Source organism: Harmonia axyridis, chromosome 1, assembly GCF_914767665.1.
Source record: "Harmonia axyridis chromosome 1, icHarAxyr1.1, whole genome shotgun sequence".
Taxonomy (NCBI): Eukaryota; Metazoa; Arthropoda; class Insecta; order Coleoptera; family Coccinellidae; genus Harmonia; species Harmonia axyridis.
The window spans coordinates 83015480-83036995 of NC_059501.1; the positions used below are offsets into that span (position 1 = coordinate 83015480).

General features: G+C 39.6%; 1 protein-coding gene across 4 annotated transcripts in view; it reads right to left on the bottom strand.

The window, feature by feature from the left end:
- Positions 1-21516, bottom strand: part of LOC123682409 (Down syndrome cell adhesion molecule-like protein Dscam2) — a 237327-nt gene that overhangs the window by 3135 nt on the left and 212676 nt on the right. For 2 of the 4 annotated variants that reach the window (XM_045621012.1, XM_045621022.1), the window contains exons 16-21: positions 21320-21475; positions 10619-10863; positions 6035-6641; positions 3346-3639; positions 3044-3184; positions 243-580 (exon numbers count right to left, since the gene is read on the bottom strand). In XM_045621012.1, coding sequence (XP_045476968.1) covers positions 243-580; positions 3044-3184; positions 3346-3639; positions 6035-6641; positions 10619-10863; positions 21320-21475 — 1781 coding nt within the window. The remainder of the gene's footprint in view (positions 1-242; positions 581-3043; positions 3185-3345; positions 3640-6034; positions 6642-10618; positions 10864-21319; positions 21476-21516) is intronic. The other 2 variants (XM_045621027.1, XM_045621018.1) reach the window with 1 other exon arrangement.

The window sequence follows — 21516 nt, forward strand, 5'->3', positions numbered from 1 at the left end:
TATTCAATCATTCAAAATAATAAACAAAGGGGAATTGGTTTGAGCAAACCCTGCAATTTGACCCATCGAAAAAAGTAAACTTAAATTAAAAGATGAAAAACAAAACTCCAACATAAAAAGCTGATAAGTTTTTAAACAAAACCAAAACTAATACAAGTTCTCGATAACTCTACAGGCGACTTACATAGGCAGGAACGAACATGTGCAAAAGCAGCGAACTCAGAAGAAAAAAATGAACTTACATGTCCTAACTTTAACTTATCAAAAGGTGGTGGTTTAACGTCATGATAAACAAAAGATCCGCGTACCGGATGGTACGGGCCGCTGTAAACGTTTCCGCTGTAAGAGCCCTCGCTATACACGGGCTTGGACAGCTGAAAAGTCGCGTAAGGACATATGTCTTCAATGTAGTCGGCGGATTCCGCTTTGTACGTCTCTGTGTCGTCGACTATGGGCTGTTGGGCGCGTCCGACCCTGACCGCCAGGTACTGCTGGTCGCGGTTCTGCTTGTTCTGCAGCTGAGCCATCGTGGGGGACTCTCCTATGGATTGGTTCTGGGTGTCCCTGTCGCTTTGGATTTCTGCGGAAAATTTTAGTGATATAAAGCGGAAGTTACTTTAGATTAGATTGTAGTAGTTTAGTAGTTTAATGGGTCTATTCAATGCAGACATTAAGAGTTTATATACACTGATCAACAATTGCTAGCGATCACTTATGAACTTCTCTTCATTTGTATTTTTTTCAAGTTATCTCGTGAATATCTGTACATTATATGTTCTCTAAGGAAAAAGTAAGATGTTTTGAGTTGATTATATCAAAGTCTTCCTCACTTCATCGGCTCTTGTTCACAAAATCGATTATTATCTGTAGGCTGTTACAGGTGGAGTGAAAAGCAATGTGGTATTTGTTATTAAATCTGTTCTTTTCAAACACATAAGGTGACAATAATTGAAGAAATGAGAACAATATCAGCTTATCAGTCATGCCGAGAAGACGTTTGGCTCCTGTGCAACAGGACCAAATCATACGGTGGATACAGGAAGGTTTGTCCCAGCGAGAAGTGTCCCGGCGGTTGAATGTTTCGCAAAGTGTCGTGAGTCGGGCTTGGAATAGGTTCATCCAAAACGACTCAGTAGCTTATGTTCATGGGGGAGTCGGCAGCGCAGTAAAACAGCTGCCCAAGATCGTCTTTTGATCCTCAATGCTAGGAGAAATCCCACTTACCCGGCGTCGCGGCTCAATAGATCACTGAGAGTTGCAACAGGAGTTCTAATTTCGAACCAGACTGTAAGACGACGACTACATGTTCGTGGTTTGAGAGCACGTAGGAGGGTACAACATCCCCGTTTGAATAGGGAACACCGGGTTCATCGACGGCAATGGGCTGAGGAGCACCGCAATTGGACACTTGAAGATTGGAGCCGATGTTTATTTACGGATGAGTCTAGATTTCGTTTGGTCAACTCCGATGGACGTATTCCTGCTTGGAGGGAAAGAGGTCGAAGGTATGCAGAACAGTTTATGGTACCCACAACAGCTTTTGGCGGAGGTTCTATATGTGTATGAGGAGGCATTTGTTTGAACCAACGCACAGAGTTGGTTGTTCTGCAGAACACCACCATGACCAGCCAGAGATATCACGATATGATTATTGAACCCATAATTGTTCCGTTTGCGGCTGCCGTGGACGAGAATTTCATTTTAATTGACGATAATGCCCGTCCACACCGTAGTCGTCTGGTTAATGAAGCGCTAGAAACTCATGCTATTGATAGGATGGACTGGCCAGATCGCTCTCCAGACATGAATTGCATCGAACATGTCAACCTTAGAACAACCGATCAATAACCTGGAGGACCTTTCTAACGCTTTACGGGATGTTTGGACGAATTTGCCCCAAAATTTTATAAATCGTTTGATCGAAAGTATGCCTCGTAGGGTAGAATGCTTGAGACGAGCTCGAGGGGGACCAACTAGGTACTAGCTTAACCGAAACTTCAGCCTTCTTGTGGTTTCATCATAACATTTTTATGTTATTCAAACACAGAATTTTGAGTGTTCCTAATAAAGTCTTTTTTTCTCTCCAACTTTCCATTTTTTTCATTCTTTTCTCAAGTGAACCATATTATCAACTGAAAATACTCTGATATCTGACTAAATTTATAATCTTGGAGCGAATATTTCAGAAATAAATTTAGAACAAGTAAGTGATCCCTATCAATTGTTGAGCAGTGTATTTCATCTGATTGGGAGAAAATGGCTGGCCTTGGTGATGATCAAATCCTCCCCAAAAGTGCCCTGTGAGCATTTCTACAATAACCTGACATTCAGCTTTGGCACATGATGGAGGAACTTTTTTGTGTAGGACGGTGAAAATTCCAAGAATCTTTTTGCTGGCGCATTTCTCTACAATCTAGTTTTCTTGTAATTTCATTTACAAACCTACAGAAGAGTTCAGGTTCAGTAGTTGTTCATTAGATTATTCATTCCCTTCGATGACACTTATGGAAAATATTTGCGGTTGACTCTTTCTTAGGTTATTAATGGCATATTCAGAATGAAGTAAACTCTGGTAATCTGATTCTGACGTTCTCAACTCCTAGCTGTACCTTTGCCCCCTTTGAAGATACTTTTCAGGCAGCTAGGGTTTCTGCCTATAACACCGATTTCAAGACCTAAGAGCATGGTTAGTAGGGTGCAAGAAAACTATACCAAATCATTCGCATCTCTGAAAGGTAGAGTGTCCTTAGCCAATCTACTCAACCTATAGCAATGATATTAATAAAAAATTAGGTTTAGTATGACCCTTTGCTTTTCTATAGAAGTTGCATTGCTAACTTCGACCACCTCCAAAAAGCGAAGCAGTTTCAATGTTTATAGTTTATTGCGTGCCGTGACTTATTTGGTTTTGTCACTAAAATAAAGATGCATCGGTGACAATGGAGCATATTGTATAACTTCAACAAACCCATAATGACTGATTTTGACAAAAAATCCTAAGAGAGCTTCACATTCAGTTACAAATGTAGGCAAAAATACTCACTCCTTCTCAAAAAGGCAGCCACCAGCAGTAACAGTATAACTACAGTTAGAGAGATACAAATTGGCAACCAGACGCGTATTTTGACGAAATAAGGTTGTTGGTCTTCCGAGTGTTGAACTGGTGGTGTTATCTCAGGAATACCTAAAGAAAAACTCAGTTTGACCAGATTGTTTTCACAGGGATTGCAAAATAAAGGGGATATATTAGTTCAAAGTGGTAATTCATGGAAGACCGGGGATGACAACAGCTTTAAGTAACTATAGGAGCTTTCAATTCAAATTTCTTAGAGTGTTGCCACTTACCGCCACCTAGCGTGAGCGTGGTTAAGTTGTAGATCGATTCGGTGTGACCGGCATTGTTGTAGGCCGTGATCTTCAGGAGGTACTCGGTGCCGGGCCAGAGGTCAGCTATGCTGTAGATCCTCTCCGTCGGCTTGACGTGGTTGGAGGCCATGGTCCAGGCTGAGTTAGGACCCGCCCTGAATTCTATGGAGAAGTAGGAGATGCCGCAACCTCCATCACCCCACGTGTCTAGCCATATGGTAACAACGGTCGTGTTCATCGTTAACGCTTGCGATGGTTTAGGCTTGATTGGAACTGTTGAAGGAGATATTATTATTATTATTATTCTTATCATTCACTGTTACGATCAATTTGATCTTTTGTTTTTAACCCTACCTATTCAAACAAACCCAGGGAGGCCGTCGATACGGTTAACGAAACCGAAGACAACTTTGGTTATTATTTTATCTGAGTATCCAGAACAGACTTTCCCATGTGAGCAGTGGCGGCCGCTCAGAGGAGGCAGGGCCTCCCCAAATTTTACCGCATTATAATTCTTAGTTCAAGTCCAACTATATTATGTTAACCTAAATCAATAGAATATTCAAATTTTTGGATACTTTTTACCCCAATATTTCATCATATTTATACATTCTCCGCAACAGACTTCAAAACTGAGAAGATTGCCCATCGCTGCACCGTACTACAGGCATGCGATGCGCTAAAGAATACAGCAGACTCCAGACGCGGGTCGCGGAGGCCCAATTCCTCTCTAGTCGCGTTTGTCTTGAACGTAGAATTTCAAATTTCTCCCGATACGAAGCTCCGGCCACTCTAAATTCGAGCTGGATATCACGTGCCGGAGGCCCTGTCTCCGTTGACCGAAAGCGCCCGAAAATGATCCACGGCGATTAACGATGGGTCAGCTGTTTCCCTGTTTCTGTTTATTAGCGCTAGAATTAGGGAAAGCTAAAGATAGGTTAGGACTTTTTATTCCTTTCGGCGTGTTGTTTGTGGTTTCGTGTTAGGATTGTTCGGCAAAGTTTGTAGGTAAGGAAGGATATTGGCTGGCTATTCAGATATATTTTATCGAGAAAAATGGAAACGGAAACGTCGGAAACTAGAAATGAAAATGATAGTGTCAGTAGGGAACTCAGAGTTACTGAAGATATTGTAGATTTTATTTTGATTAAAAAGTTCAGCCAAATGCCTTACGATGACAAAATTTTCATTACCAAAACTATAAAAACACCTCAGCCTGCTATGCAAAATTTAATTGTCAATTCCAGGCATAATCGTTCGTTCTGCGTCCAATTGTACAATAAATGCGAGTGGCTGACCGGAAGTACAGTTCGGCCTCCTCTGAATGAAAGCTCACGAGCCGCCACTGCATGTGAGTGGCTCTTAGGCCAGTCAGCCCCGGACATTTGCACACCATGTCTTCAGCTGTTCCTACCTCCTTCCCACAGAGCCTGCAGATCTCATCTCATGTTACCCATGCGATACAAAGGGTATTTGCCTCGACAGTGTCCTGTCACCATTCCCACCATTACCCAAAGCTCAGCTGGCGGTAGCTTCAGGAGCTAATTGGTATAGTTCGGAGAAACCACCACAAGTTTCTTTGCCTTAGTAAGACCCGGAGTGTTTCTCCAGAGGGTTTTTCTATTCCTCCACTCGCATTGATGAACCACTGCCTTATATTGGTCTTTTCAATGCCCACAAAAGGGCTGAGGACCAACGGCTCTTTTTGCAAGTATATCGGATTTTCACTCTCCTTCAACACCACAATGTCGCAGTACCCATAGAAGAGTTACTTTATTCCCTCTGGCCAGTTGCTTTATGGTATTACGGCACTCCTATGTCAGTAGAAACCCCTGGCTGTCTGCAGAGATGTAATTAAGCGCCCCTTTGAGGTTTCTTTTGAGACACTCAAGGGCGTAAGTATAGACAGCTAGTGTCCTGGTTTGCAAGAAAGATGCATCGACTCCCAGGTATCTACAGATCCTTCGTTTTAGAGCCATCTACAGGGTGGCCACTTTTTCAATGGGATTGTATTGGTAACTTTTAAACCATAAGAGTTGGAAGGTCGGTCAAATGGAGACAAAAATTGCATTCATAGGAGCATTGTCAAGCAGTTCAAACAAATCGCGATTATAAGGCCGGTTTTTGAGATATCGTAGGAAAAGTAAATTCTGTCATTTTGATTTTTTTCCCACTTTATTTCAAATATTATCAAAAAATGTTTCAGGAATTTTTTATTCGACAGTAAATTATCCTCAATTTGACGTAATCAGATTTCGTATCCAACGTTTCGTACTCCCTGGGCCACCCTCAACCTCATTATTTTCAATACGGACCTGCATATTTTATGACACTTTTCGAAATAACTTTTAACGCTAAATTCAACGATATATCATACGATGTCATTCAAAGTTCATTTTCAGGTGATTTTAACCCTTATCCAAATTTCTTTGGGTCGGATCTGTATTACATTTAGGTACCTTTAGTTGAATTAACAACATGCAATACATTTCGATAAGAAAATCAACTAACTCATCTTGAACTAAATGGAACATATTAGAATCAAAGCAAGAAACAAGTAAAAATTATTTACATAATGTAATGTTCGATAATTGTTTACCATATACATAGAATTTTTGACAGGAGGGAAATATTCGTTGTTATTCACTGAGTTCACATAAATCCTTACCAGTTCCTTTCGTATGCGACGTAACAATATCACAAGGAAACCCAGTTCCAATTCTATTGAACGCCGTAATGTACATCAAATACTTCGTCCCACAAGACAAATCCCTCAACATGTGCGAATCCGTATGGGCTGCAATCTGCAACTCCTCCCAGTCTCCAGCATCCCTCTTGTAGTTGATCACGTATCCCAAGATGGGCGACCCTCCGTTCCCCTGGTCCATCCACTTCAGATGCAGGGTGTCAGCGAACGCCTCCACCACACTCAGCACCGGTGCTTCGGGCGGCACCACGACCTTCAGACTGTATACTATCTCGTCTTTGCCATATGTGTTTTCTACGATACAGGAGTAGTTGGCCTCGTCGGAGTTTTGCACGTCCTTGATGACGAGGGTAGCGTTGGGGAGGATTATGCGCCGACCTCCGACCTCGAGAGGGAGGTCGTCGTGACGCCAATTTGCCGTAGGAAGGGGAATGCCTACGCGTTTGCAGGCTAGGCTGACGTCTTGTTTCCATGCGCTGACCACTTGACCTCCGAAGGAGGCTATGCGGGCTGGTACGTTCTTGGTGGGGGTGACTGTGATGACGCGGGTGCTTTCGCCTTCTCCGATCTGTGAATAGGCTATAATGAGTATTAAATTTTTTCACGATGATTGATAGTTTTTTTTACTTTTCACTTGAATTGTTTTTTTTCGAGGTATATAACTTTAAGTTGGCATTACTGTTCAAGATGGCGGCCGATTTAACAGCTGTCAAGTGATTTATTCTCAGTTTGGTTTGGCAATTCATCATGAATAGAATCACGCCTGAAAAATGCTTGCAAATAGTGCAATTTTATTTCGAAAATAATGGTTCTGTGCGGAATACGTATCGCGCACTACGTCCATTAGCGATGAAGCGCACTTCTGGTTGAATGGCTACGTCAAAGAACAAAACTGCCGCATTTGGCGTGAAGCTAATACTCAAGTGAATGTCGAAACACCGTTACATCTAGAAAAACTGACTGTTTGGTACGCTTTATGGGCTGGTGGGATCAAAAACGATGATGGCCAGAACGTTACAGTCAATATGGTGATCGGTATAGAGCCATGATTACTAACTTTTTAATTCCTGAATTCAACAACCATGATGTCCAGGAGCTGTGGTTCCAACAAGACGGCGCAACATGTCACACAGCTCGTGCCACAATCGATTTATTGAAAGACACGTTTGGAGACCGCCTAATTTCACGTTTTGGACCTGTGAATTGGCCTCCAAGATCTTGTGATTTAACACCGCTAGACTACCTTCTGTGGGGCTATGTAAAGTCATTGGTCTATTCGGATAAGCCACAAACCCTTGACCATTTGGAAGTCAACATTCGCCATGTTATTGCCGATATACGGCCACAAATGTTGGAAAAAGTCATCGAAAATTGGACGTCCAGATTGGACTACATCCGAGCCAGCCGTGGCGGTCATATGCCAGAAATCATATTTAAAATGTAATGCCACAAGATTATCTTGTGGATAAATGAAATTCATGTCAATCGAATAATCCATCGTTGTTTTATTGCAATTTAAAGTTCTATAGCTCTAAAAAAAACACCCTTTACAGGGTGGGCAAATAAGCGAGGTAAGCGGCTATATCTCAGGATCCACTCATCGTAGAGACTTGCGGTAAAAATTTTTACCACTAAAGTGTTCGAGAAAACACACTGGAAATTGTTTTGAAGTTCATACCTTTACCGCTAGGGGGCGTAATAGCTATCGTCGAGTAGATTAATGAATTTTACTCGAAAATGTTTTATATGAAATTGAAGAAGAAATATCATCACTGCAATCCTTGGAAAATTCTCTATCTTTTTGAATTGTCACTTTCGAATTTACGACATCAAATAAGGCTAGGGGAAAGGGAGAAATCTGACTGATTGAAATGCCTGTACCTTCAGTTTGGCTCATTATTTTTGAGAAAATAAGATCTCGTCTGAAAGATAATATCTTGTTGATTGAGGACAAAATATATTCAAGATAAATTTGTTTTTGCTGCTTTCGATAGGGGGCGCTAAGTCAGAAGTTCATTGTTTTGTTCATTTTACTCCGAAATTTCAAGTGTAATGATAGGATTTTCTTAACAGAAACAGAAATTTCATCAAATTTGTATGAAAAAACCAGGAAGTCGCTAAGCGATAGCTTTAGGCGTTCTGGAGTTATGGCCGAAAAAAGATATTCTTCAACTGATGCACTGAAAAACCGAATTGTGTCTTTAAGTTCTGACAGAAACAGAAATGCCATCAAATTTGTATAAAAAAACCAAAAAGTCGCAAAGCGATAGCTTTAGGCGACTACTACGCAAACATAATGAAATTTCAATATTTAATATGTATGCTACTTAAAAATTACTATCCAGTAACTTTACACCGAACGTAACAATTACACACAAACATCTCAAAAACTCCCCCGTATAAATCATAAAGTTAGGAAGACCGCATATCGCTCACGTCGAAATTAAAAATTTCGTCGTCAACCTACCCACGAAGCAACCGGCGATGAAAAATGCATTCTCTCGAAACGTCACCCAAAACTTTCAAACTCCGGCAATTTATAAATACCGCAGAACATTGTCTCTGTTATAAAATTTCGGGCCACTTAGCTGTCTCGCGAAACCTCGTTAGACGTCAGGGGAAGACGTATTATTTCAGCAACGTGGATTTATGGCTGTTTGCCTAACTGTAACACGTCTCCTAGTATCTCCTTTCCATCAGTTGAGTTGCTTTGTACGATGAGATTTAGGAGAACCAACCAATCTATAATTTTCGTGGGAGTTTTAGAACTTTGTCAGTCTTCGCCCGATACTGATGAGAGATGGCGTATAGAGTTAAATTGATAAAGTTCATCGTGATATTTTATGCATTAGCTATAGTCTAAGAGCATGTGGTGGCAAGACTCATGTCTGATGAGAGGATTCCTCTATACAAAGTGTCTGTCAATTGATACAACATCTTTTCAGAGTTCTCTAATTAATGAAGGGTGTTTTTTTTTAGAGCTATAGAACTTTGAATTGCAATAAAACAACGATGGATTATTCGATTGACATGAATTTTATTTATCCGCAAGATAATCTCGTGGCATTACATTTTAAATATGATTTCTGGCATATGACCGCCACGGCTGGCTCGGATGTAGTCCAATCTGGACGTCCAATTTTCGATGACTTTTTCCAACATTTGTGGCCGTATATCGGCAATAACACGGCGAATGTTGTTTTCCAAATGGTCAAGGGTTTGTCGCTTATCCGCACAGAAAGTTGTCTAGCGGTGTCAAATCACAAGATCTTCGAGGCCAATTCACAGGTCCAAAACGTGAAATTAGGCGGTCACCAAACGTGTCTTTCAATAAATCGATTGTGGCACGAGCTGTGTGACATGTTGCGCCGTCTTGTTGGAACCACAGCTCCTGGACATCATGGTTGATCAATTCAGGAATGAAAAAGTTAGTAATCATGGCTCTATACCGATCACCATTGACTGTAACGTTCTGGCCATCATCGTTTTTGAAGAAGTACGGACCAATGATTCCACTAGCCCATAAAGAGCACCAAACAGTCAGTTTTTCTGGATGTAACGGTGTTTCGACATACACTTGAGGATTAGCTTTACTCCAAATGCGGCAGTTTTGTTTGTTGACGTAGCCATTCAACTAGAAGTGCGCTTCATCGCTAAACAAAATAAAATGGACATAGTGCGCGATACGTATCCCGCACAGAACCATTATTTTCGAAATAAAATGGCAGTACTTGCAAGCGTTGTTCAGGCATGAGTCTATTTATGATGAATTGCCAAACCAAACTGAGAATAAATCACTTGACAGCTGTTGAATCGGTCGCCATCTTGAACAGTAATGCCAACTTAAAGTTATATACCTCGAAAAAAAACACCCGTTATATGTGGAAATCCATCTAATTGATATTAAATGCAGGTTATTCTAATTTGAACATATGATGAATAACCTAAATGGTCATACGGGGTACAGTTGTATAATTTCCTTTTTGCTAAATCCAATGAAACCTATTGCATGATTCAGAATTGATTTGTTATACAGGGTGTTTCATTGGGAAAAGAAAACACTTCTCAGGTGCATAGGTGGCACCAAGGCGGTTCTGGAGATAACCCATTTATTGGGTCTTACTGTCTTCGTAGCCGAGATACAGGGTGTTTTATGAATTTTGCCCGTTTCTTTTTGAGGTCATATCAAACGAATCACCTGGTATATTTTCTTTATATTTGGCAAATATGTTCCTAATTGAGAGCCCAAAAATATCATGCAATAACTGTCTTGAAAATCCAGGTCCGGGTTAACAAAAAATTATGAATCGTTTGAATCCTCGAAACAACACCTTGTACATCGGAATTTTGAAAATCTGTTTTGATATTCGGAAACAGCACTGAAAACTAAGCTGAGACGTGTACTTCAAATTTTTAGTTTTACCGCACAAATTTTCAACTTGAAAGTGAAATTTTTAAGAACTTGGATACCTGAAAGTGATTCGAAAATTCGAAAGGCGATATTTTAATTTTGAGAATTTATTAAGTGATCTTTCTAATACTCACCCTAGTAGAGGCAGTGACCCAAAATTGCAGAGTGGCAGTATCCTGAACCCTGACTACTTCGTGCATCAATGTAGAGGTACTCAGCACACGTTTATGGGTGTTCTCCCCTCTACCTCCTTCCACTAAGCTCATGTAGAAGGTGTAGCCTACTAGAGGCCCATTGCTGAACGTTGGGGGTAACCACGAGACTAGAATCTTGTTGGAGGTGCTGAAGATTGCCTTTATGTCAGCAGGGGCAGAAGGCACTGTGAAGGATGAAGCGGTAGATAAGCAAAGTGAAGAATCGAACTAAAGTTGGTGAGTTACACCGTTCAAGAGTTTAGAATTGAATGAGAATAGATTGTTACTCGATCCAAGCAATAACTTCTCATGATTATCTATTATATTTACTCTAGTCTTAGGCATATAAATCTAGCAAACTTAAATAAAGAGATATATTTATTGAAATGATAATGATATCATAGAGTGTGGTTCAAGAGATGCCCACAAGTCAAGTTTGGTCTTGAAACTGTTCACACTAGGCGCAACAACTATCTCGGTCGGCAATCTCGGTCGAATACTCTGTTGGAGATGAAGTACTGTCCGGTGGTGGTAAAGAATCTTTCACTTGAGAGTTTGAACGTATGTCCTCTGAGTTTATTCGAGTTGAGCACAAAAAGTTGGCCGAGATCACAATCTTAGAGACTATGTAGCGATCTATAAGTTATGATGAGATCACCCCTCAACCTCCTCAAAGATAATAAATAAATATATAAATATTTTTATTTCCTATCATCTTCACAAAACTGAACTATGAAAATGAAAAGAATAGTGTCAAAAACAAAAATTATTCGCCTAAAAATTAGGAATATATTCTTCTAAAGAGTATGGCTCCAAGTCAAGGAGATATTTGAATAGTTTCTTTTTAAAACCAGTTATATTTCATACTAATTTGATATTTTTTGGCAGGGAATTATACAATTTCAAACCATCTATATTCTATTTGCTTCTGAGTTGTTGTTAGGTTGTGCTTGGGATAGATAAAATCATCATTTCTTGTGTCGTAGAAAGTTCTTCTGTTTTCTTGATGCTCAAATAGAGATTTGTTGTTCCTGATGGAAAGGACACATTCTTGTATATAGAGTGCATATATCGTCAATATTTCAGATTTCTTGAAAAAACCGAACTGCAAGATTCCTATATTTGATGTAATTGAGTATTCTTATTGCTTTTTTTCTGTAGAATAAAAAGTTGTTTTATATTTCCTGATTCATAAAATACAATGCCAAAACTTAGTCTTGCCTCTATCAATGCATGGTGAACTGTCTTCAGGTAATTACTGCAGAGATATCTGGCCATTACTATGAAATTATAAATTGCTGCAGTTGTTTTTTATATAAATAATTTATGTGCTTCTTCGAATTGATATTCTTGTCGATGTGAATTCCCAAAAATTTGGTTGATTCAACGATTTTGTATTTTACTTGGCTCAGTGTTATAGTATTATTTTCTTCAATTCCTGAATTGGTAGGTGAAAAAAGTATGAATTTAGTTTTTCCTTCATTAAGAAGTAGATTGCTGTTCTCGAACCATTCTTTCGTCTCATCTTATGTAAACTCACATAAACTTTTCAGAAGGGTGTACAGGTTTTTAATCAGAAGTAAGTTAGTATCATCTTAATTAACTATAGTCACTGTATGTTTTTCCATATCTGCATCTAGTTTGAAAAAATTATGATATAATATAAATAATAATGGTCCTGTAATGCTTCCTTGTGGTATTCCTAGGATTAGTTCTTCTTGCTCTGATCTTATGATTTCTCCATTCATAATTCCGAAACGTACGTCTGGCTTTATGTTAATTCAGTTATTATATTGACCGTTCACTAAATTTATACAGTTTTAGTTATTTTGAATTTTTTCTTGGTTGGTTAATAATTTTGTCATTTTTAGAATTGGAATTATATTCCAAGACAAAAATAAACCAAATTTATCATGAAGATATATTATTGTGGAGGAATAGAAAAAAATGTTGACAATTTTTTGATATTCATATTGAATATCCTACATATCAAGTAGACTCATTAAACCTTTATAAATTTTTAACGTTGTTGATGCATGTGAATGAATTAACCTACCGGACAGAAATGAGATGGCAAATGTCAAAAATAATGAACAATGTTGCCATTCTAACCACTTCAAACCGTATCATTTTTATTGGAAAACCCGTTACATGTAGCAGAATTCAAAGTCGCCTACAGTTCCCCAACACCTAAAAAGCTGCCGACAACAAAGGAATCCCAACAAAACGAAAGGAGTGTTTCCCCTCCATTCACCTCATCCAACAAGCTAGCGTGACTATAACTCAAGAACATTTCCCAGCGTCCCGAAGTTTTCCCTTACCTCGACGTATCAACTTCGGTCTAACCGAGTTCGTATCTAATGTACCGCGGCGTGGAACCGATTACTCCCGTTTTTACGGAACCCACCCGATAAAAGGGCAGCGTGAAATCTACCTCGTTCCGCCATTCATCTGCACCGTCTATTTCCCGCTTTTTCCTAAGCCTGGGACCTTTTCTCGACGCTTTCCATTTGGCGATTATCGGGAAGACTGTCGCCAGTGGCTGCGGTGTAAGCGGGACAGAAAAAAATTGACTTAATTAAACATAGTGGCGACAATTCGTTCAAATTGAGCTTAAAAATAGCGAATGGCGAAATAGAACTATAGAACTTAAGAATACAATAGGGATTGTAGGGAATCTATCGATTCGAGTTGAATTTCGAACCAAAATAGTAAAAACAGACAAACTCGGTGTAAAAACTTGGAATGATCAAAGCCACTCCCCTAAGGGATCCGTAGAAAGGCTTTGCTAACGGTCGAATGGAGAACGGCCTGAATGCCCATAAAACTCGGCATTTCAAGGCGAATAATTCGATTGAGTTCAGACCAGTCTACAACTACAACATATGTGCAACACTCGCACCGACAACGAGAAGCGTAAAGATTTTCTTATCTGTTCCCGAGACCGGCGGAAAAGTACCTGCGACCGAGCCGCAACGAGAAGTGGCCAGCGACCCTTAAAATCGATAAGATCTAAATAAAGGGTGTTTTTTTTAGAGATATAGAACTTTAAATTGCAATAAAACAACGATGGATTATTCGATTGACATGATTTTATTTATCCGCAAGATAATCTTGTGGCATTATATTTTAAATATGATTTAAGGCATATGACCGCCACGGCTGGCTCGGATGTAGTCCATTCTGAACGTCCAATTTTCGATGGCTTTTTCCAACATTTGTGGCCGTATATCGGCAATAACACGGCGAATGTTGTCTTCCAAATGGTCAAGGATTTGTGGCTAATCCGCATAGACCAATGACTTTACATAGCCCCACAGAAAGTAGTCTAGCGGTGTTAAATCACAAGATCTTGGAGGCCAATTTACAGGTCCAAAACGTGAAATTAGGCGGTCACCAAACGTGTCTTTCAATAAATCGATTGTGGCACGAGCTGTGTGACATGTTGCGACGTCTTGTTGGAACCACAGCTCCTGGACATCATAGTTGTTCAATTCAGGAATGAAAAAGTTAGTAATCATGGCTCTATACCGATCAGCATTGACTGTAACGTTCTGGCCATCATCGTTTTCGAAGAAGTACGGACCAATGATTCCACCAGCCCATAAAGCGCACCAAAAAGTCAGTTTTTCTGGATGTAACGGTGTTTCGACATACACTTGAGCATTAGCTTCTCTCCAAATGCGGCAGTTTTGTTTGTTGACGTAGACATTCAATCAGAAGTGCGCTTCATCGCTAATGGACGAAGTGCGCGATACGTATTCCGTACAGAACCATTATTTTTGAAATAAAATACTACACTATTTGCAAGCGTTGTTCAGGCGTGAGTCTATTCATGATGACTTGCCAAACCAAACTGAGAATAAACCACTTGACAGCTGTTGAATCGGTCGCCATCTCCTCGAAATAAAACACCCGTTATCATCATTAATACTAATATCATTTTCTTCAAACTCTTTTAGTGTGTTGGAAGAATAAGTGTTTTTATCCCGTTCTTTTATTCCCTTGGCCGTGAGCTACTGGTTAGTCATAGTATAAGGACCACAACCCACAGGATATTGCGTCATATAATAAAATCAAACGAATTTATGTTTTCCACATTGAAGGCTGTTCTTGAAATAACAGAATAGCATTCTCATTATCTTATTTCTCGAATTCAATTCAATAAAATTGATTCAAATTGTGTTAATTCTCATCGACTAGCACGTGACTGCGAACGCCAATCAGGGCAATTTGACGTCATAGCACTGAAGCGTTCAGAACATAGACAAACTAATCTTATCTAGAACTAGTTTTTCTATGGTTTAGAACGTTAGATGATATACGGTGGGCTTATGCACCATTCCTAAGAACTAAGATTAAACCTAAGAACTAATAATTGAACCCTAACAAATCAATGAGGGTGTTTATGCACTTAACCTAAGAACTAACACTAGCACTAGAAAGTTGACCAACTTTTAACTAAGAATTAAGGGCTTAGGTAAAACATAGAAGTGCGCGTGCGCCGCATAGAATTTCAATATTAACGAGTACCAGTTTCTATCATTTTATGTTCCGTTATTGCATAAACATCTTGAAATCCCTGCTGTATATACATATAAATTTAAATTGAATGTTAAAATGTTCTGAATATCATGAATATCATACCAGACATAAAGAATCTTTGTTTTCCAAGGCATCGTACAACTAAATTTCAGCAGTCTCCGACATACAGCGGAGCTAAACTTTTCAATCATCTGCCTCTTAGGCTGAAGGTTTTGGAACACAGGAGTTGCAGAAAACATGTGAAATATGCTTTTATAGCAGGAATAAATATTTAAGTTCAGTTATTGTCTGATTTAATTTTTGTTTGGGTATAATTTTTTTTTCTCTTCTTTCATTTGATGTATGATGATTTCATTTTGTCTAAAAGGGTGAATGAACTATAATTATTATCATTCGTGTTTATCGATGAAAAAATTTAGGTGTATCTGAAAATTTTAAATTAAATTTTTCACAATCAATATCAATGTCAAACATCAAAGTATAGAACAAATAGAAAGTAGTTCGAGGACGTGCACATTCCCTAACTAAGAACTAACAAGAGAGTGCATAAACGCCCCTGAATTCTTAGGTTTAGTTCTTAGTCCTTTACCATTATAAGCGTCTTCTATTTCTATATTTTCCTTTTTTTTGATTGAATCTTTGAAAACTTGATTCTAACGATGTTATATCTACTGTTCCTTTTTGACTGAAAATTTTTGAATAAAAAAATCCATAACAGTTGCTACGGTAACATTTCGAAGTAAATGAAAACGAGGTCACGATTTTGGCTTCATAAAAGAAGAAGAACATCTCTCTATGTACTTCATTACACCGAGATTGAACTCCACACCAGAAATCTCTCACAAACCGCCACTGATTGTCGCAATTCTTTCATCTTGCCGCCCACCCCCAAGACCGCCGCCTCGCACGCAAGGTCACATAAATTGCGGGCCTATTGTGAGGTTAGGATCGTGCAGGGTCCGTTCTCCGAGGGTTAATGGTTTCCAGAGATCGACAACTTTCCTAATTTCGACGGTGTTTAGTGCGTGCTCCATGGCATGTGGCGGTTTATTTTGGACCATCAAAGTGAAGCCGAATGGGGTTTTCGGGGGTTGTTTTGTCCGAATTGCCAACTTTCTATGTGGGAATACAGGCGAAAACATTGCTTGTCCTTGGTTTTTCTACGTCCCGGTCTTAGTTGATGATGAAGGTATTAGCGAGGGTATTAGTCTTTATTGCCATACGTAAGAAATAACCCACATGATCATATTGTGCATTCGAAGTAACGGGTGTTTTTTTTCGAGGTATATTACTTTAAGTTGGCATTACTGTTCAAGATGACGACCGATTTTACAGCTGTCAAGTGATTTATTCTCAGTTTGGTTTGGCAATTCATCGTGAATAGACTCACGCCTGAATAACGCTTGCAAATAGTGCAATTTTATTTCGAAAATAATGGTTCTGTGCGGAAAACGTATCGCGCACTTCTGGTTGAATGGCTACGTCAACAAACAAAACTGCCGCATTTGGAGTGGAGCTAATCCTCAAGTGTATGTCGAAACACCGTTAAATCCAGAAAAACTGACTGTTTGGTGCGCTTTATGGGCTGGTGGAATCATTGGTCCGTACTTCATCAAAAACAATGATGGCCAGAACGTTACAGTCAATGGTGATCGGTATAGAGCCATGATTAGGTACTAACTTTTTCATTCCTGAATTGAACAATCATGATGTCCAGGAGCTGTGGTTCAAAAAAGACGGCGCAACATGTCACGCAGATCGTGCCACAATCGATTTATTGAAAGACACGTTTGGTGACCGCCTTATTTCAAGTTTTGGATCTGTGAATTGGCCTCCAAGATCTTGTGATTTAACACCGCTAGACTACTTTCTGTGGGGCTATGAAAAGTCATTGTTCTATGCGGATAAGCCACAAACCCTTGACCATTTGGAAGACAACATTCGCCGTGTTATTGCCGATTTACGGCCACAAATGTTGGAAAAAGTCATCGAAAATTGGACGTCCAGATTGGACTACATCCGAGCCAGCCGTGGCGGTCATATGCTAGAAATCATATTTAAAATGCAATGCCACAATATTATCTTGCGGATAAATAAAATTCATGTCAATCGAATAATCCATCGTTGTTTTATTGCAATTTAAAGTTCTATAGCTCTAAAAAAACTCCCTTTATAATGTTATAAGTTACATGAATCACTGTACAGGGTGGGCAAATTTCGATGTTTTAGCACTACAACTTTTAAACCAGAAGAGACCAGACAAAATTCGATACCCCATTCTCGGTCTCTTTTTCTGAGAAACTAACAAGGGTAGTATTTATTTTTGGCCAACTTCTTTTGTTGTCGAGTTATAAGCGAAAATTGGAAAAATGGCGATATCGAAAAACATTTATATCTCCGCTAATACTGATGATAGCGCTCTGAAATTAAAACAGGCACGTTTTTACGTAGGATCCAGTGACGTGCTGGTTTTTTCAAAAGGGTTTTCAATTACCAAGCTATGACTCAAAGTTATGTTTTTTCAAATGGGAACACTAGATTTCTGTGTCATTTTTTGAAAGCTCAATTTTTCCTAATTTCAAATATATACCATCGTATGGTTTGTATTAATATAAATAATAGAAAATGGTCAAAAACCTTTTTTTACCTAAGAGTCCCAATATTCCTATGGTTTCAACTGATGATGAGCACAGAAAAATTGATTTTTCTCTAACAAAGCAGTGCCCTTCCGTCAATCTGATTATTTCTATGTTTTTCACTTATTTCTACATAATTCGAATCTAGATATATTTTATAAAAATAGTTTCGAAAATATACCTCAGGGAAAATTTCATAGGTTGCTTGAACACAGTTTGAAATATTCATCTATTGAATTCGGTGCGAAATATCGAGAAGATGTGTCGACTGTGCATTGTGCAATTGTTGTCATTATTAGGTTAAATATTATTTTTTGTTTGTTCCCTTCGTAATTAAATTGTTGAGTTCAATCATATATGCGTTGTTTTATATGCTATTTAAAATGGATTGGTATTTGTGCGTATTCATTCTGGAGAGTCTAAAATGTTCATCGAACAGAAAGAATATTGGGAAGACAAAGCAAACATTTTGCGCTATACGTAAAGGGGAAAACAGCAGTCGCGTTACGAAAATAACTATAGTGTTTTATTACCCAATTTCCATAAAGAAGCCCATAATCCCAGATTTAAAAAAAATACCATCAAATGGTATACAGATTGTTCCAAAACCACGAAAGGGACTGGCGCTGGAGTATTCGGGGCTGGTACCAAATGCTCAATATCGCTAGGCCACTGTCTAAGTGTTTTTCAGGCAGAGATACTTGCCATAGAAAGATGTGTAGAAATCAACATAGCAAGAAACTATCGGAAATGTGACCTACCGATACATTCCGATAGCCAGGCCACAATTAAAGCACTGAGCTCACATACCATCGATTCTAAGATGGTATTGGAGTGCCGAAGAAAACTTAATTAAATGGGTAAGAATAACAGGGTCTTTTTAGTCTGGATTTCCGGCCACTCGGGAAACAGAGGGAATGAGAAGGCTAACACACTTGCCAGAAAAGGAACACAAACTCCTTTCATCGACCCGGAACCCTTCTGTGGTGTAGACCAATGCACCTACAAGAAAGAGTTTCAGGAAAAGGAGGTAACCGAAAGAGAAAATCTCTGGCGGAATCTTCCTGGTCTGGATCACTCCAAAAGTTTCATCGAAACTTTGATTCTACAAGATCCAAGAAGTATCTGGATCTTAGTAAGAATATGCTACACCTCCTCACTGAATTCCTCACAGGGCATTGCCGCTTTAGGAAACACCTCATGAGAATGGGTCTAACAGAAAATGACGAGTGCAGATTCTGTGGGGAAGAGGAAGAAACTCCGGATCACCTGGTGACGGAATGTCTCGCTATCGCTAGTCAACGCAAAACCTGCCTTTGACACCAAACTTATAATAGTAAGGAATTAGCCTCCTTGATGCCATCCCAGATATTGGAGTTCATTAGGATTCTGGAACTGGAAGGCGAGCTGTAGATCACGTTATGAAGACAATAGCTCTGATGGGGGGCACAAAAGACCATTAGGTCGCAGTGAAACGTAACCTTCTGAATTAAATCTAATCTTATCTACCAAATTTTTATTGTTGTTAATGTTGCAGCACCATAAGCTTGGAAGAAAACGTTTCAAGTCACATCAATATTTCCCCATATTTTTCCCCGACAGTCGGACTTGTTGAGCCCCCCCACCCTCGACAAGAACGCCAACACGTACGATCACAATTCTAGAGACCGAAACGTGCCACGGCGCAATTTCATCGATAGTTTTCAATTTGGCAATCCCCGTTAATCTCTCTAATCACAACGAACGACGTTTCGAACGCTAACACAACGCCGGAATCGGCAATAACATAATCGTTCGTGTCCTCGCTTTCCACCGACCCCTCTCTCTCTCTCTAACCCCCTTAGGGGGGCAATCAGGGCGGCAGCTCCCGTACCGTGGCATAAATCAGCCGACCATCGCCAGAGGGCGTGTTATCAAATGAATTCATTAAGGAGGAAATGGTGCGGTTTTCTGGTCCAACGACTTTCTTAATTTTCCCATTTGGCGCCGTGCCCCGCAACCCGCAATTGTGCGCCCCGTTTCCGTCTTGCGTGAGTGTGCGGCACTGATTAATCCTGCCCTTGTTGGGGGTTGCTGACCGGGAGCTTCAGGTTAGGTACGTCGGGAGGCTTTACCTAGTAAATTAAGAACCGTTTTTGAAGATGTGATGATCCTACTTTTGGTTTTATTGAATTTACTGTGAATGCCCGAGAGATGGCGTTGCTGGCTTCGCTTCACTGTCTAGCGAGGCATCGGTGGGTTCATAAAGAATCTTCAAATTTATACAGAGTCTCCCCTCCACGATGTTGTGAGAGGGTGTGTCTTGGGCAGATATTGCTGGATAGTCCAACTGATGAGTCCACCTGCGATCTCGTGATGAAACATCGTAATCCTTAGAGAGAGGGCGCACATAAGTTATTTGGCTCGAAATAGACTCGCCAAAGTATAAATAGTGCAACAATATTGAACGCCTTTGGATTGTCCTGTACTGTGTCTAAGTTTCACCATTGACCGTATGCAAATAGAATTCAGATTGACCTTGACATGAGTATAGCCATAATCAGCCTAAATGGCATCCCTTTGACATCCCGGATGTAAGATAAACATTCTAATTTTCCTTTTCCTTCTTTTTATTGGTATATTTGCGTTCAAATTAGGGGATCAATTTGGACAAAGCCAACGTTTCGGCTATAGAAGAAAAAATAATATTGAAAATGTTTTGCGTAATATACACACATCGTCAAAAATCTATCAACTTTCAACTTGTTGAATGTAACATGAAAATTTTGTGTGTGGAATCTTCACTATCTTATCACTTGAATGAAAACAATAAACCAACAAAATTTTACTCGAAGGAATTGAACGGTATCTGTAACAGTCCTTCGAAGTAATTTGTTGAGGACCTATAGACGGGCAACCCCAACCAGTATCATAAGGAGACAGTTGCTTTCCTCAAATTTAAGGACAAGAAGACTTTCAAGAGAACCTCTGCTCTCACCTGCACATAAAGCTACCCTTCGGCAATGGGTAGAACACCACTAAGACTGGCTTTCACCTCAATGGCGCAACGTACTTTTTTCGGACGAGTCACGATTTTGTTTATGAGGTGAAAGTCGACGAGAAAGGGTTTGGAGAGGTCCAGGCAGACTAGAGCGACTCAATAGTGCCCATTCAAGATCAATAATGAGCTGGGAGGGTATAATGTTTGGTCGCCGTACCATTCTTATTATCGTTGAACGAACAATGATTGGTGCCATCTACGTGGAAAACATCATTGAACCAATCATTGTTCTTCTGCCGCTATATTGCAGTTGAAATGGAGGAAAATATTCATCTCATTTCCAGAAGATATATTGATTATTTCTTGGGATACCTAGGGAGACCTAGACGATATATGTAGATATGTTAGGAAAAAACTGCACATCATATTTGAAAGTAGTGATATTGATTGCAAGAATTAAACATTTGTGATAGAACTCACCATCTTCTTCAGTTTGGCAGTAAACAGACTCGGACCTAGCCCCATCGCCTCTGGATGTGTAAGCCAGTACCGTAATACTATAATTAGTAAATTTCCTTAATCCTAAAAGGGTCGTTCTCAACTGCGGCGTATTCTTCGTCTGCTGGTCATCATTATCTGCAAAAATCCATCAAGTTCATTTAGTCCCAAAATCAAAA